Below are 17,221 nucleotides of genomic sequence, written 5' to 3'. Positions count from 1 at the left end.
TGCCAATGTAGAAACAAGCTGTTATTAGATCAGTACTGCTTTAATGGGAAATTAATTACTCCCCTGAAAGGAGGGAACTTAATTTCAATCATCTTGGGTTAAAGACTGGATAAAGAAAAAAAAACCAACAACATTGGTTCAACAGTTATGCCCTTTGACACATGAATTAATGGTCTAAATACAAATAATAATCGAGAGTTCTGCAATACACAAGTTTCTGTACCATGAAACACTTCAGTAAAGATATTTCTTATGAACTTCAATTAGAAAAATCTCATTTCTGTCAAAATTTTTGGAAACAGATTGCAGTTCATTAAATATTTTTCTCCAACCTCTAGCATGGAGAAAATGGGTAATAAAAATCAGCTAGCTGTAAGGATGTGAACACTGAATTTGCATAAATAGAAGTCCAATATATTGTATAACCTGGGTATACTAGTAACTGTAATGGTGGAACTATGATAGTGAAGAAAGATTAAGCTTAAAGCTGACCAGGTTTGCATTTTTTAAATTGAAAACACTGACATTCTGTACTTAGGTCAGCTGTCTTAGTCTTGTGAATCTCAAGTTTGAAGTGCATAATGGAATCTAGGGAAATGAACATGTACTTGATTTGCTTTGTTGTATGCTGTATGAAGGTTCAGCACGTAGATCCATAGAATCTCCAAGATTCCAAGGCATCAGAAATAGAAGATTGCAGCAAGTCTTCTAATGTTTCATTTCAAAATACTGTTTCAGAGATGCAGTGACTGTGAAGAAGTACTTAGGTTGAAGAAACTAGTAAACGATTTACAAGAACTGATAGATCTCTACAGAAAATACAACTGCAGGCTGGCACTCTGTGATTTTGAGAAGGTAATTCTGATTAGTTGCACTTGTGTTTGTAAGCTGCTGAGGCTATTTGATACATTGTTGAAACAAAAGTTTTCATTATAAACACAAGGGGTATGGATACATAATGTGACAAGATACCTACTATTAAAAGCCACGAATTAAACCCCATGAGTTGCAGTATAGTACAGGTAGAGGCTGAGTTGCAGACCAAGTGTTAGCAACAGTGAAATTACAAGTACAGCTGAACAACGATTTAGTAAAAGAGAGACACTGGGTTTTCCCCTTCCCTGGCGTAAAGGAATGATGAACTAGCACCTTAATTACCTTCAGTGGGCATTGGATGTTCAATTAGTCACTTGAAATGTGAAGGATCACAGACTAAAATGTGTGATGTTCTAAAACTGCATTGTTCTACTTTGCTGCCCAGGAGAACACAACCACTATCGTGTTTCGTATGTTTGATAAAATTTTGGCACCAGAGCTTGTCCCATCTATTCTGGATAAGTTTATAAAGCCTTACCTCTGTGAACATAATCTCCAAAAGGATGAACTTCTTTTACAGTATATAAAGGTAACATTTTCTTCATTTTGAATATATCTATTTAAACTTAAATAAGCAGTGAACAAATCTGATAATCATTTTATTTACACATGAATTTTAGAATCAGTTTTCTGATTTGTTTACTGCTGTCAAACTCGCTGAAAATTACTATTTCAGCAATAAACAGATATGAGGGAAAAATCTGTCCCTTGATATCCTAAAACATTCTGTCATTTGTAATATTTTAGAGTATATTATATTGTAAATACATTCCTACCTTTTCCATTAAAATTGTATTAATTTTTATCAAAATATGCAGGACTTGCTAGAACGTTGCCGTACACGGTCTGCTTCTGTATTTGAAACTGCATGGGAGGCAAAGGCAATAGCTGTCATTGGTTGTATCTCTGATACAGATGTAAGTATATTTAATAAAATAGCTCTAATACATCAGTTCAGAATGGAACACCTGATTTTTATGTAAGTGCACGAGTACATGTTTATGTAAGTGGTAAGACAAAAAATATCAACTGTCCTTTTATCTCGATATTCTTTGCTTGAGAATCTAATTGTAATTTTGATATCATCACATAGAGAACTCAACTTTAGCATGTCTGAAGCTGAAGTTCTGTGGTGTCATAAATCACTCCTATCATTTTCTAATCTAGTTTGATACAATAATCAATGCCTATTACACAATGGAAGCTGGGCTAAGAAGTGATAGCCTAAATGATCACAGGTGAACAAAACTTCAAAGAATATCTTGCAACTTATTTTGATGAATAAGCTTTTCATGTTCTTTTTCTAGCTGAAATTTGATGCAGTTCTGCAGATAATGCATGGTGCTGTGGTACCTTGGAGTGGAGCAGTAGAGCAGCTGGTAAAACAGCATTTGGAAATGAACCATGTCAAGTAAGACTACATCCTATAGGCTATATCTCAGTTTTATGTTTACTTTTCAGTTAGAATTCTTGATTATTTTTTCTTATTAAAGCTATATGGTTTGATCATCTCTGTACATCAGATACATATATAATAAATTAATAGTCTAATTTGTCCACAGAGTAAAGTTATTGCAGGAAAGTTACCGACTAATGGAAATGAAGAAGCTTTTGCGGGCCTACGGGATAAGAGACACTAATCTCTTAAAGGACAAGCAGATGATAATGGTAAATGATCAGCACTTATGTTCTTATGTTAACTTATGTTAAACAAACAAGAAATCCTAAATTTACCAAATTTAAAAAAAGCATGCAATTAAAGCCAGATTAAAGCAATTAAAGCATAGCAATGTGTAGCTCCCATTTGTTATCCCCCTCTTTTTTTTGTCCTGTTCAGATTTCATAACTTACTTGCACTTTGTTTTTCATTCATACATCCCTATAAACTACATAGTTTCTTCCCCAAGCCCATTTTTCCCCTAGTTACGTTTAATGAAGTTTTATCTACAGATAGAGCTTCTAAACTCATGGATAACTTGCTTGGTATGAGCTGTACAATTACAGTGCAGAAGTTTATAAATGGCTTCCCTTATTATCTGATAAATGAATAAACTAAATTCCATATCTGTTTTCTTCTCACAGAGGCTAGTGAAATACATTCTTAAACAAGACACTCCTACTTCTTTGGAGGATGCTTTGAAAATGGTAGAAGCATATATGTTACCCACCATGGAAGTCTACATTCTGAGGATGATAGACCTCATTGACAAAGAAAGGGTACTAAAATACTTTGTGTCAGTTGATATGGGTATTTAGAGACTGTGGACTATTTTCAAAACAGCAACAGTTGCATGCTTGCTGAAACCTTATATACAGTTTATATACTGGTGTTTTAATACAGTTTTATTAATTGTACACATAACTGCCTGTACTTAACACTGAAGATATGACCAGTGTCATTGTGAGCCATCCTTCACTGCAAAAAAGTACAAAAATAATGCCCCATATGTAGAAGAAGTCAGAATTTAAGTCTACATATATTCACATGTCTTTGCTGGAGCTGATTTGGGGCAAGTTGCATATTTACCTCCAAAATCTGTTTCTTTTTTCTGTGATTTTTGATGCAAAGCAATACTTTGCAGTGGTACATACCTGCTCCTCTAGTGTTGTAGGTGCCTAAGTGTTGTAAATCAGTGTTAAATATTTATGTCCAAACAAAACAGCTTCTGCAGGGCTTTTTGCCGCAAAAATTTCAAGTTAAGATTTTGCTAAGGGGAAAAAAAAAGTTACCTTTAAATTACTCAGATGCCTTTGCTTGCTACATTTAGTTTAGGTAAGAATACATTTATACACTGCAGTCATCTACTTTTGTTACTGAGACATAAAAAGGTTTGTTTTGTTTTTATTCAGGAATCAATCTGATTCCCTTGCGAAGAGTTTTCTATTCTACCACTTGTTCTGTCTTATTGGGTCATGGTATTATCGACAATGAAAGCATGTTTTAAAAACACTTACTTAAAAACACTGCATAATTGCCAGCGAACAAAACTGTGTTTTAATTTGCTTATTAGAGCCTTTAGCAAGTACATACATTTTACTGAAAGCCTCAAAACTTTAATTGAAACCACTCAGGGTGAAATCATTAAAGTAAATGTATTTTTTGAGGAAATTTGAAGTTTGTCAGCAGAAAAATAATTAAAGTAAGGAGGTGCATAGCTTTCCTATAAATAAATGAACTTCTATTTTGATTATTTCTGTTTTGGTTTTTTGTTTTTGTTCCCCCCCCCCCCTTTCTCTCCAGGGAGAGGAATCACTCACTTTGCTAAAGTCTCTGACTATTGCTGAAGCTGAGAAAGTTGCGGAGAGACTGACTGTGTGGGGAACACTGGTGTTAAAGAGGAAAGCAGATAATTCTGAAGAGGTACCAAGTCATTGAACTCTGTAAATTGTGTGCATTATTTCGTATGTTATTATCTCTATCTTCCAAGAAGAAAGGATGATGAACTGGTCTTTCTTTGAGCAGGAGGTTTTACTAGGGAACCTATTAAAGTCTCAACTGGAGTTTATTCTGATTTCTGTGCATTATACAATTATGTTATTTTTCAAGTCATTTCCACACACCGTCTTAGCAAACTGAATTCAATTATTTAGCTAACTGAAATAAATTATTTATAAATCCTGCTTTACTGTTACACCTCTTGTCTTATGTTTTTTCCTATTTTTTTCTCTAATTGCTTGAAAAAATATGTTTAAAAGTTGTTGGTGTGGCTTTGCCATCAAAGTCATTCAAAGCTTCATAGCTGACAGTACACATCACTTTCTTGTAACCACAGAAAAAGAATTATTGTTAGTAGTTGTTTTAGGGAGTGGTTCTGGTAAGGAGAAAGAAGAACAGGGGGGAGAGGCAGGATTTTTGATAACTCATATGGTAACTAAAACACTGTGTGAAATACATACATACATTTGCATATAGCTATTAAATATTTGCTATTTCCATAAAGAACACAGTTACAGTAGAATTTAATTCTCTTGTTTCTAACCAATAGTTTTTTTAGAGCTTTAAACTGTAGATTCAGACACGTGTAGAACACTGAATAGTATCTCAGTAGAGTGGTAGCCTAAGGTTTGCTATCTTATATTGGTAATATTCTGACCAAACCAATTGTTAACCTCTCCCTTCTCTGCAGCAAAAAACACAAATGTTTATGACAAAAACACTTGTAGAAATCCTCAAATTCCTGTACAAAATTCAAAGAGGTGAGTTCTAGGTTATAACCTCTTACATTCTGTTTGTCAATGGAGTCAGAAAGTAATTTTTTTTCCCCCCCAACAGACAATCCTCTAAAGAAGGATGAATGTGAAGCAAACCTAAAAACATTTGAAACACTTGCTACCCTACAAGTAGGTATCTCTGTAGTTTGAAAGTATTTTTCATTTACTGTAATTATTGCACTTGTTCTTATGCTATTGAAAATTAATTGTATTTACAGCTTATATGCCATGGGTTGTTTTTTTTGTAATCACTAAGGTCTATATTTTCAATAGGCTTCAAAATGATTATATAGCTAATCTAGAAAACTGATTCTAAAGGAATTTACACGAATACAAATAACAATCTTATTTTTTGTTGCAGGAAGACTTTAATATCTTTCTTTCAGTTGAAGACTTTGGGAATCCTACACTGATGTCTACACTTCTTGAAAAGCACATAAATGCTTATGAAACTGACAAATATCTGCCAAAGTCTAGAAAAGAACAAACAACAAATTGTAAAACAAAAGATGGTAAATTAAAGAACCGTTCTACAGAGGCAAGGTTGTACAGAATGGCTTTGCTTCTGCAAAGATCAGAGCAAGAGCTTGGAACAACATTGGCCTTGAGAGCATTAGATGCTGGAAAAGTTGAAGATGCTGTAAAAATATGCAGGTATAACTGTAGAGATTTTCAAAAGTTTAACTTTTAATGCACTTTTCTGTAGTTTTTCTGATATTTTGTAAAAGGAAGTGGATGTATAGAGAAAAGATGAGGATTTTGATTTTTTTTCTTAAAATGAGTGTTTAAAAATATGCTTAAATTGCTTTTACATAACATGAACGTGAAGTTGTCTTCTTTGAAAACTGACTTTCTTTTTTTGGCCATAGCATGATTGCTAAGTAAGAGATTTCCTATGGCTTATTTGATAAGAGATAGACAGAATATTAAGTAATTATTAAGAGAGCTGCCCAGCTTAAACAGATAGAAGAAAACCATTGTATGTTGACCATGTGTACCACTCCATGGTTTCTATCTGGTCTCTTCCTCATGGTTAAGTTGTCAGATAGCTTAATCTTACTATTACCTCCTCACAGAGATCAGATGAAAGCCTTAAACTTTCTACCTATACCTATATTTGTCTATACATATCTGCATTTTGAATTCATTTTTTAATAGGGACTTCTATAAAAATCACTGTAATAAAGAAACAGGGAAGCTACTGTTCTCAACTTGTCAAAAGCTTTGTCATATGTTGGGTGGTGATGTTCCAGCTATCACTTCTGAAGACGTGAACCTTCCTGCAGTGATCTATGAAATGGCTTGTCAGGCAGCTACAATATGTAGTCCAGGTAATAATTACTCTTATCATTTACATGTATTACCAGTGGAAAACCACCCAAGAGTGAATTTCTATACATGCCTCTGCAAAAAAATGGATTCTGCAAAATGATGTTAACCTTTTAAACAGGGCATGTGAACCATCCATGCATACTATACTAATGATCTTAATATTTTCATAGATTTGCTACTTGATTCTCTGGAACTATGTAAATATACTTTAGCTGCCAAGGAAATTTACAGACAGTGCCAAATAGAAAACTATGGCTTTACAGCAAAGGTAATTTCTACTAACTCAAATATATTTTTGTATATATGTAATGTCCTGTATAACTAAATAGAGTCCACTGTATGTATATATATATATATTTTTTTTTCCTATTCCTCCAGCACCACTGAATCAGTTCGTTTAGAAAGAAACAAAACAACATCAAAGCCCATAGCTCTACAGATTAAAATCTCCCTGAACATGTATTTCAGTGTGAAGTGTAGACTGAAAGCAATGCAGAAGTGGCACAAACAAGAAGCACAAGCAGCAATTCTCAGCTTTCATTTTAGTGTAATAAATCTTACTAATGCCACTGAAAATAGCAGGGCTTTTATTCAATGACTGCTGCCAACACTGCCAGAAAGCATAGAAATCTGACTTCAAAAATGTTCTTTAAAAAAAAAAAAATAAATAAAAAGTGTTAGAATGTAATGAGGGAGATGGGACACCTTTTTTTTTTTTTTTATTGTCTCTTATGTGAGGGCATTCCCAACCGTTTTATAAGACTTACAAGATGGACTGAGTTCTTGAATACTATCTTTGTTTTTTACTCAGATCAAGTAATGCTTTGAGCTGCTTGCAGTGAATGGACTCTTACAGTTTAAGTAGAATAGATTGAAGTGGCTAGGCAAGCATACTTATGCACTGAAGGTTATTTTTCTAAAAAACAAGTCATGTTTGAAAAATGTTTCATTATAGTATTTGGCTAAGAAGCTTTATGAAAGCCTACAATAAATTGATTTTTGGCTGTACAACTACATTAACACAACATGAGAAAGAAAAGTGGTTGTTGCATAAGTGGGAAATGTATTTAACACTACTGGACGTTTACTAGAAGTAGTGTGATAGAAGCCATTTACAAATAAAGGATCATTTACTATTTCTTTACTTGAAAAGCATAACCTTTTATATACTTGGTTTGTTAGACATGCTCATTAACTCTTCTTTCTATTTAGACAACATGTTTTGGAGGAGATAAAGATCCTTATGAAGAATGGACTTACAATGATTTCTTTAATGAAGATGGGATAGTTCTTGATCCACAGATTGTTCTTCCAGTCATATATGAAACCATTTCTTCTCTTCTACCTACTTCTGGTAAACTTACTTTCCTGAACACTGAGTCAGTGTACCATCTGTATTTCATATCGATTTCCTCATCTAGGACAATTTGACACCTGTGTCTGAGGAGAAATAAACTCCTCAAAAATCTCAGACAAGCTCCTGGCAGCAATATTCATTTGGGGGGTGGATATGGAATATAAATATGCAGCACAGTTTAAAAAAAAAAATAGTAACAGCAGTCTGGCCCTTAGAATTCATGTGCCTTCTGTCCTACTGAATTTCTATTTTGTGAACTGCCCCTGAAGTACATTGATTTTAAGTCGCTTTGAGGCTTTATATTGTTGCCAAGATCTCAGCACACTGTGAATTTGTATTTGTCTGTCTTTCAGAGAGCAAACTGTATCCTTTGGACTCTACCAGCCTGGCAAACTGCACGTTTATTAAAGGTACCACGATGGCAGATTCACCACTTCAAAAGTATAAACAAGACAACCAAAAAATGTCAGGTTTAAATTAGACCTATGCAAGAGAGACTAATTCGTAGTTTTTAAATAGCAGTCTGGGGGATCCACTTAAAGCCACATGGCTGGCAAACAGTTTAGTTCTGCACAGAAGTCCCTCAACTAGAGAGTAATTGCTGCTATTCACTTCTGTAATTTTGGGTATGTTGTCCAAGCGTATACCTCAGTACAGAAGTTCTACCACTGAGCTTCTCTCTCTCATTTTTTTTTTTTAACTGAACTGTTTAGCTTTTACTAAGCTAGTAACTCTGAAAATTCAAAATTTCAAAGGAGGTTAGGGCTCATCTTTTGGTATAAATTTGGTGAAGAAAAATCATTCTGATAAGTCAGAACAATACGCTCATTCAGATAACATTCAAGAACAATATGTTTAATACAAAGGTTCTAATTGTTTTCTGAGCTTGGCTCTGAAATATATTATAGGACAGAACCTTCTACTGCCAGCCAGAACTCCCATCTGTGCAGTGCTACAAAACCTCATGGAGTGCAGTCAGTGTGAGTTAGCTCTGCGGCTGATAGTCTGCTCGTTTGGATCCTGTCTTCAGCACGGTATCTCAAACAACATGGATTTATCCCTGGGTGAGAAGGTATGACAAGAACTATATGCTGAATTTTGCTGAGAGTAAGTCCTAAAAGTTTTCCAGCTTTAAGATGCTTAGAGTTGTGTATTTGATGGGTTAGGGAGAGGCTACCTCCATGACCTCCTTATAATTACTACCACCTGATCAGATGTTCACTCATTTTGTGAAAGGATTTGGTAGTTTCTTCTCTTTCTCATGGTCTTCCATTTCTCTTTGCAAAGTAAACTAAACTTCTAGAGTCTGAAGGAGAGACCAAGAGTTAAATGAGCATTAGTAGTCAGTTGTTATATGCTTTCACATTGTGTTATCCCTCAGTTAGATCGTACAAGTAGAATGTTCAAGTAAAGCTCCTCTTTTCAAAACAGCAAGGAAATGATTTTATTTTTAACTAGAAGAGATCTGTTTAGGACCATAATTAAATATGAAAATACTGTATCTCTTAGTATTCTGTAAATGACAAGTTGAAGATTTGGAATGTATCTTTACACGTGCTGATTGTGTCTTTGTATTAGCTACATGATGGCAATACACTAGCTGAAATCAAAGGTTTTCTCATTGCTATGAAACAGACAACTGCATCAATAATTAAGACCTCTATCATGACCTTACTACACAAGGTAAGAATTCTCTGAAAGGGCTAAGAAAAAGCTCTTTCTTCCCTATCAAGGAAGGGGCTGCCCTTCCTATTGCAGAATCCCTTTCTGAAATTGTGGTGTGGCTAAATGCCACCACATGCATTCATTGTGGGAAAAATCATACACCATGGTTTTCTTTATGGAAAAACATAAGATAAGGGGACGCACCGACAGCATAGAAATGTTAGAAGGGGACTGGGTTCCACAGCTTCATGTTTCAATGGGGCAGGAGCGGGCTGGACTGCATGACAGCATTTGCCTCTTCATTCCCAGCTTCCTTGCTTCCTTCCACAGCTGGGGCAGGTATTACAGAACAGACTTTGAACTGATACCTCCTTGCTGGCAGGAACATGCTATAGCCCTAGTGTGTTTCAGCCTCTTGTAAACTGTGGATTTTGGACTGTATGCACTGTATAACCTAGAATATACTGTCTTCTAAGGAAGTTCTGACAAAGAGCAGTAACTTTTAGACTAGACTTCAGTGTTTTTGATCTAAAATTCCTGAAAGAACACTTATTATTCTTTCCTTTTTTTTTTTTAATCCTAAGTTAAACACTCAAGGCACCTTCAGAGGTGTTACACTTCAACAGCTGTGCAACAATGCATAACACAAATGTGTTATATTTTATAGAAACAGACCTATTTAAACAAAATCTGAACATTTAACTTCTTTTTTTTCTCCAAACCACAGGTGTTTAACTGTCGTCTCATAGACCAGGACCTGGCACTGGGGTACTGTGCTATTTTGCCCAGGGAAGATACGTTTAATAAGCTCTGGGGTGTCATAAACAACACGTGGCAAAATTACAGAAAAGTTCTGGTAAATTCTCAAGACAATATATTTCCTTAGTATATACAGAATGTTTAGGAGATTCCTCAAGATGTCAGCAATATTGCATAGAAATGGGTATGGCTGTTAGAACTGGTTGCTCTCTCTCAGTGGCAATCTGTTTGTCACATGGTAAAACTGCACAGAGAGTTGCTGTGAACAGTTAGCACAATGTAAGTCCAGGCACAAGGTTAGCTAATCATGACTTATTCCAAAGCTTGAAAAAGAAAAAAATCTCTAGTTGTTTTTCCCTAAGCCACTATAACTCAAACCTGCAGTGGTTTGGAGGAATTGTTCTCTAACTGCAATTTTCACAAATGAAACAAATAAAACATAAGGGAAGATGAGTGCATTCATTGCACTTAGAGTAGCACAGTACTAGCATAATATTTTTGAGATAAAACCTGAATTTTTCAAGTAGTTTTCAACTCCTCAACAGGAGGTGAGGGAATCCTAACATTATGTTCTGTAAGGATTGTTTCTATGTTACAGTTGTGTAATCATCTGTGAATTGTTTTAAGCTCCTCTAAGAATTTACATCTTACAATTCCTAACTTCCAGATTGTTTACTGTACCTCTATTTCCCTTCCCATTCCTTTAAGTCAGTAGCTCTGGTTGGAGCACAGCTTGCTATCCAATATGGTGAAGCAGCAGAAGAAAAAAAATTCCGAGAGCTGATAACTGATGCAGAATGGGGTATCCAGCTTGGAAAATTTGGTGTGAGTTTGATTTTTATCTTTTATTATTTTAGAATTTTAATAACTGATGAAAAGTCAAGACATTCTGATATATATAGCACTTGTTGCTTTTAGATGATTTGCTCTTAAAGAGTAAGGAAAGTTGGGTTTTATTTATTCTGCCTGCTTCTTTAAGTAAAGCTCAGAAAAATGAGAAATATCGTAATTGAGTATTGTATAATCAATGGATATCAAGATGTTACAATCAAAAATAAACAAGAGAGTTAGGCAAAGTGAACTATGATTACAAGAGAGAATAAATGGAAGGCTTACCCTTATGCTGGGCTCACCACGAAACACCAGAAGGAGGGATCTCCAGATGAGATCCTTCCCTACTGGTAGCCAGCTCTAAAATAGGTCTAGGAGCCTGGCTCCACCCCTTCCTGCAGCACAGCTGAATTGCCTTCACCTGTGCTCCTCTGGCTGGCTCATGGCTCACCTCAGGTGATCAATCAGAGGTTCAGGCCATGACTCAGTAGTTCCCATACAAGTATGCTTAAAGGAATTTGAAGATTATTGGGCACAGAGCACAGTCAACAAATGCACTGTTCTTTCCTGCTCTAAAAATCTCTGGCTTGAAACTAAAGAAAAACAAAAAGGCTAACTGTATGAGGAATTAGTCTTGGTATTGTACAAAAGACTTCTTTGGTCTGATGATAACATTTTTTTCTCATCTGTAGATTTCTTTTGAGACTGTATTTAGACAACCACCAGTAAGGAAGAAGGATCTCATAAGAACTCTTGTACAAAATCCAGAAGTAGGCACAGATCTCATATTGAATTACTGCAGGTAATATTTGAGTCAAATGTATTCTGTTTAATTGCCACTGTAATCATAACCATGCCTACAGAAATCTATTCTAGCTTAAGCAGTTGTGGATGTATGCAATACCTAAATAGTTCTTAAAAAAATACTAGTGTGAACCAGAATGCATACAGGGCTCTGATGAATTTGGTCATAAGGAAATAATGACGACATCAGAGGTCACAAAGAAAAAATAACATTCTGTCCTCTCCTAGAACTTTCATGCTGGACAGCGATGCTGCATTGCAGCTTTGCATTGAAACACTTCTTCTCAAGAATGCTAATAGGAATCACGTTGAAGATGACTCTGCAGAATGCAGTGAGAAACAATCTCATGACACGGTACTGGCCAGAGTGCTAGAAATAATTCCTCTGCTGAAAAGCACAAATGACCTGGTCACCAGCCTCAGTGGAATATTGTACAAGGTAAAAAACAAGCCAACAAAAAAACTGCAAAGACAAAAAGCCAAGCTCCTTCTGAAAAAAATAAATATACCATACTGTAACTATGTCAAAGTCTACATTAGAAGTAGACAAGGGCAAAAAAAAAAAAAAAAAAGCATCTGCACAGTTTTTTCTTTTCATCACAATGTTTGGTCTTCCTGTGTAATACCTTGACAATTCTTTTAGGATTTAGTATTATGAACTGGAGGGTTCTTTTTTTAGAGAAGCGTGCTGTGATGCTTGTCTTCTTTCTTCAATGTTACATCAATATAGTTTGCATTAAAATTGAAAAGAATTAACTCAGTTTTATGTTCTGTAAGACAAATCATGTAAGATCTTAAAATAGGTCATTATTTTGAACAGCTTGATCCTTATGACTATGAAACTATTGAAATTGTCTTGAAAGTGATACAGAACGCTGATGAAAGGAATACCAGTATTCAGCTCAATCAGGTATGTCCAAATATGATGCTGCTACCTTGATAATGGCTTTGTTAATCTGTTCTTTTTGTTTCCCTATTTATTAGTGTAGTTATTCAAGAGTCTGTTGAAATTAATGAAATTAAGCTATCTATGCAGCTGTCATTCAGAAAATAAACTACTGATCTCTAACAGTTTCTCAATAATTCGCAGCAGAGACAGAAACTCTACAGACACACAGCAACTCTTCATGTATACATATATATCTACTATATATATCTTAGATATTTTACTCAGGAGAGGGAAGAGGGAATAGAGTGGTCTTATGGCTTTTTTGTTGTTCTTTTCTTTACCTTTTTTTTGTCCTCAATAGGCTTTGAGCCTTCTCAAACATCTGGAGTCATATAAAAGAACTTCCCCACCTGTGGACCTGGAACACCAGTATGTTTCAGAGCACATGATTCCTTTATCTCCAGCTTCTGAAACCAGACTACCCTTTCATTTGATATTCTTCAGAACTGCACAGTGTTTTTGGAACATTATATGTACGTTCGGTATTCTTCCAGGCTTTATATATGCATGATTGTTTTTCTCTGCTAATTGTGAACTTTTTCTTCAAGCCCATATTTACATTAACTGTATTTCCTTACTAACACAGTTATCCTCCTGAATGCTTCTGAATGCAATTGTGCTCCCAGGTAGCTGGCTTGAGTTAAGATAGTATACACAACAGAACACAGTCCTCAAATGATTTTCTCAGGACCTCAGAACCAAAATAACCCGTATCCTAAATGCCAGGCCAGCTTGCCTAATTAAGTTTGCATTCCTTCACTCTCAGTGAAGGCCTGCACTTAACAACACTGCAAGTGCTTAATTTCATAGAGAAAGCTGCAAGAGGACTGTGACACTGCCATCAGCATCTGTCTTTTTCTTTGCAGCTGCAGAGCTCAGTGAGGAATCTTTTCCAACACTTCTGTTGATTTCCAAACTAATGAAGGTAAAGTTGAATCTTAAAAAGGATTTGTTTCTAGATTCTCTTTTTTTGCCTCTATATGAAAAAAAGTACAAATTTTTCTCCTGTCTTTAGTGTGAATTTGGTCTCACTGTAGACATTTTGACAACTGTCATCTTTAATAATTTTCTAGGTTTCACTGGATACCTTGCACATGTCTGCAGCTCAGCATGTCTTTCAAAAAAAGTTGAAACCAAAAATATTTGAAATGAGAAACACGGGGTATACATCAGTTGTTAACAAGGAAACAACTAAAACTGTGCAGACAATTCAGTCATATCTACTATCTATAATTAATCCAGAGTGGGCTGTTGCTATGGCCCATAAGATTGCACAAGAATTTCCCACAGGTAAGATGCATATCTGATGACTTGATGGGTAAAGCAAGATAGGAGGAAAATAGATTTAGGAAAAGAAAAGCTGAGCTGTAATCAAACACTAAATACTATTCTTGGATACTTCCTGGGGAAGCTGGTGAGCAAAAGCACATTTTTATCCTACATCAGATTTTGAAAAGGCTAGAATGACATCCATTGTATAATCCAGTATCACTATTAAATACTTTCCTTTCTTTCCTCTTAAGTTACGCTGTCTTGCTTAAAGTTCTTTAATGTTTAGCTTTCCACAACATATCATGTTCTGCTAGACAAGTTTGCCTGCAGAAGCAAATATTTCAGCCAAGTTTGAGCTAGCTTCTCCCTTCTCAGAATCTGAATAGATAATTCTGTTGCTCTTAAGGAACAAGAGCTCTCCTAATCTTTTAAATGGCTTAGAAGAAATAAACAAGAGATTAAAATAGATATTTTGTATACTGTAAAGGAGATTCATGAAAACTAATTTCACTTATTTTCCTTTTTTTTTTAAAAAAAAAAAAAAAAAAAAAAAACCCACAAAAAAACAGGCCCTGATCAGATTCAGGCATTGAAATTCTGTCTCCGTCTAGCTGAGAAATGGCTTAAGAATACTACTGCTAAGGTAACAGCAAACTTCTTGCAAAGATTTTTTTTTTTTTATAGGAGGTATTTATGTTCACTTTGTCCATTGGTGCTTTGAATAGTGATATGCAAACTGCATCATAATAAGCCCTCTTAGATACTGTATTTCTGGGGAATTCCTGCTTAATAGACTCCTCAGGGGAACCTCATTCTTTTGTTCACAACCTGGCAAAAAATTAACAAATATGCAACTTAAAAAAAAGTTGTTGCTTCTCCCATTACAAGCATGTACTGCAGGAGAATCAGACTGAGTCTGTTCCAACTGTGAGATCAGTAGCATTTAATTTGTTTTACGTGTTCCAAGACACTTCAGGTGTTTGTAGGAGTGCATAAAATAAATCTGCATTGGCTCTTCATCCTTGAGCTGGTATTTCATGCTTGGTAGAATAGTGTAAACGAGACTCTCCTATAAATATCTTATAAATATCAAATTCTGCATAGAATTGCTGAGAAGCAATTAAAAGATATTGTTTAATATAAAACTATGGTGTTTTCCTAAAGGATGAATCACATCAAAAAGCAGAAGTCTTACAGAAGAAGTTATATATGCAGTATAAGCGATCAGCAACAGAAAATGTTCTAATAACCTACAAGCTGAACACTGCAGAGTATTTAAAGTCTATTGCAAAACCAGCAAACCTGATTGTTTTACTGTATGAACACCACAGTATAGACCAAAGAATCCAAAATCCGACAGGTCGAGATTATCCAGGTAAGCATGTGCATAATGTAGTTGCAAAAGATGCAAGTAATTGTTGTTTGTAAAGAACACCAGGCCAAGTCCTACCAGACTGTTAACATATTGTCTCTGTTTGTGTAGATATCCATATGGCAGCTAAGGAGATAGCTGAAATTAACAACCTGGATATGAACAAAATTTTGAATAAACTGCTGAATAAATGGCTGTGTCCAAACACACTGCCCTCAGAAGTAAGTCATCACTGAAGATTTGGTTTTGAAGATAAACATCCAGCTACATTTCTGTTTATTCGCTTGTGCAAAAACCTTACTTTTTTGAATGATTCACTCTTAGTTAATTAATTAATCTATTGAAGCTGCATCTGAATTCAGAATTCTAACAATTTTAATACCGTTTTTATATTGCTGCAAGTCAGCCTCTCTAGAGAGAACTAGGTACACTGAATGTTGAGATGCTTTCTCTTTTCTCAGTCTAGAGCTTAAAATCTCATTTTTGATGCTGCACTAACGTTGTGTCACCAGTCAAAAGCAGTAAAGGAATTTTTAAGTCACTGAGACAAAGAATCTTATCCCATAGCAACTCAGCAGAGTTAATTGCTGCCTATGTAACATACAGCTTTATAAGAAGAGCAGGGAACAAACATTGCTTCAAAATGCCAGTTAGCAGGGGGAGGGACTGAAGAATAGTGTTGACTGCCAAACACACTGTTAAATAAATAAAGAAAGGATAAAAACAAAATTCCTTCACTTGGCTACATTAGCAGGGGTGCCCAGCTTGCTTAAACCCTGTCATAAAAGGATAACCCAGCTATTTATCCTAGCAGTTCACAATTCAGAGAATTCTCAAAACTATTTTCTAATGTCTTTTTGAAGAAAACTCAAGAAATCTTTGGAGATGCACAGGAAGATGAAGAACTCCGAAGGTACAGAATTTGCTTTGTATGCAACAGTGAATTAGTCTTAACTTGCAAGTTATCTGGCTTTTTCAAGAAACCTAACATTGCATGTGATATAGAATTTATTCTGCAGCCTCTGGTAAGATAGAATTCTTAGTAGCTCTGGTGATTAAGCAAATATAGGGCAGAAAAGCTGACATTCCAAAATGCAAGTGCTTTTTCCTACTATATAAACGCAGTTTTCTTTGTTGATTAGTAAACACTAAGAGCTGCAGAGGAGGTGTAGCTACCCCCAAACACTTCCAGTTCTGCCACTTCGTTAGTGCAAGAGCTGCTTTTTAAGGCAGACTAAAAAATAATTACTCCCAGGAGTTACAAGAAGCATAGCTTCTTTTGTTCTCTGCAAGGTTACATCGCGTGTCGTCTTTGTTTTCTGATGACATCAGTACTGATTCTGTAGTGAAATGTGATTTGCAGTAACTTATAGATACAGTTATTTTAAGAGTAGTTTTAAGAGTTATTTGGAAGTTTTCTTCTCAGGTTCCTCGGAATCTCTTATCCTCAAACTCTTTTTGACAGCAAGATACATTTAAATTTGAATGAAAACTGATTCATTGCACTCATTAGCTATGCTGTATTAAAAACAATTCATTTTTGCAGAGTTATATACCTACTTCAGTCACACCCAATGGATTATAGTTCAAGAATGCTTTTTGCAATTACAACATCTGCCACATCTGTAAGTTTTTAAATTCTAGTTTTACCTTTCTACTTATTATATTTTCATCTGTAATTAAAATCAAGTGTCATCTACCAAACTGCATTGGTTCATCCTGAGAGCTGCGGATGACTTATGTGAGCTCTACGATTCTCTACTTCCATGTGTCACCTTTGGAGTAAAGCTGT

The 17,221-nt window shown here is 35.3% G+C and overlaps 1 protein-coding gene across 3 annotated transcripts in view; it reads left to right on the top strand.

Annotated features, from left to right (window-relative positions):
- The window catches only part of KNTC1 (kinetochore associated 1), a 34,412-nt gene that overhangs the window by 10,599 nt on the left and 6,592 nt on the right, over positions 1–17,221 (top strand). For all 3 annotated transcript variants that reach the window (XM_052690828.1, XM_052690825.1, XM_052690827.1), the window contains 29 exons: positions 739–855; positions 1,262–1,405; positions 1,695–1,793; positions 2,184–2,287; positions 2,439–2,544; positions 2,959–3,093; positions 4,118–4,237; positions 5,004–5,073; positions 5,150–5,217; positions 5,450–5,742; positions 6,247–6,419; positions 6,591–6,688; positions 7,633–7,774; positions 8,131–8,187; positions 8,686–8,849; positions 9,356–9,460; positions 10,170–10,298; positions 10,910–11,026; positions 11,725–11,834; positions 12,065–12,275; positions 12,657–12,746; positions 13,087–13,258; positions 13,652–13,710; positions 13,859–14,075; positions 14,627–14,700; positions 15,222–15,432; positions 15,541–15,650; positions 16,293–16,342; positions 16,976–17,054. In XM_052690828.1, coding sequence (XP_052546788.1) covers positions 739–855; positions 1,262–1,405; positions 1,695–1,793; positions 2,184–2,287; positions 2,439–2,544; positions 2,959–3,093; positions 4,118–4,237; positions 5,004–5,073; positions 5,150–5,217; positions 5,450–5,742; positions 6,247–6,419; positions 6,591–6,688; positions 7,633–7,774; positions 8,131–8,187; positions 8,686–8,849; positions 9,356–9,460; positions 10,170–10,298; positions 10,910–11,026; positions 11,725–11,834; positions 12,065–12,275; positions 12,657–12,746; positions 13,087–13,258; positions 13,652–13,710; positions 13,859–14,075; positions 14,627–14,700; positions 15,222–15,432; positions 15,541–15,650; positions 16,293–16,342; positions 16,976–17,054 — 3,624 coding nt within the window. The remainder of the gene's footprint in view (positions 1–738; positions 856–1,261; positions 1,406–1,694; positions 1,794–2,183; positions 2,288–2,438; positions 2,545–2,958; positions 3,094–4,117; positions 4,238–5,003; positions 5,074–5,149; positions 5,218–5,449; positions 5,743–6,246; positions 6,420–6,590; positions 6,689–7,632; positions 7,775–8,130; positions 8,188–8,685; positions 8,850–9,355; positions 9,461–10,169; positions 10,299–10,909; positions 11,027–11,724; positions 11,835–12,064; positions 12,276–12,656; positions 12,747–13,086; positions 13,259–13,651; positions 13,711–13,858; positions 14,076–14,626; positions 14,701–15,221; positions 15,433–15,540; positions 15,651–16,292; positions 16,343–16,975; positions 17,055–17,221) is intronic.

Source organism: Tympanuchus pallidicinctus, unplaced genomic scaffold (genome assembly GCF_026119805.1).
Source record: "Tympanuchus pallidicinctus isolate F22 unplaced genomic scaffold, pur_lepc_1.0 scaffold28, whole genome shotgun sequence".
Classification (NCBI taxonomy): domain Eukaryota; kingdom Metazoa; phylum Chordata; class Aves; order Galliformes; family Phasianidae; genus Tympanuchus; species Tympanuchus pallidicinctus.
The sequence above is the reverse complement of the archived record's forward strand: the minus strand, read 5'-3'. Positions and strand labels throughout refer to the sequence as shown.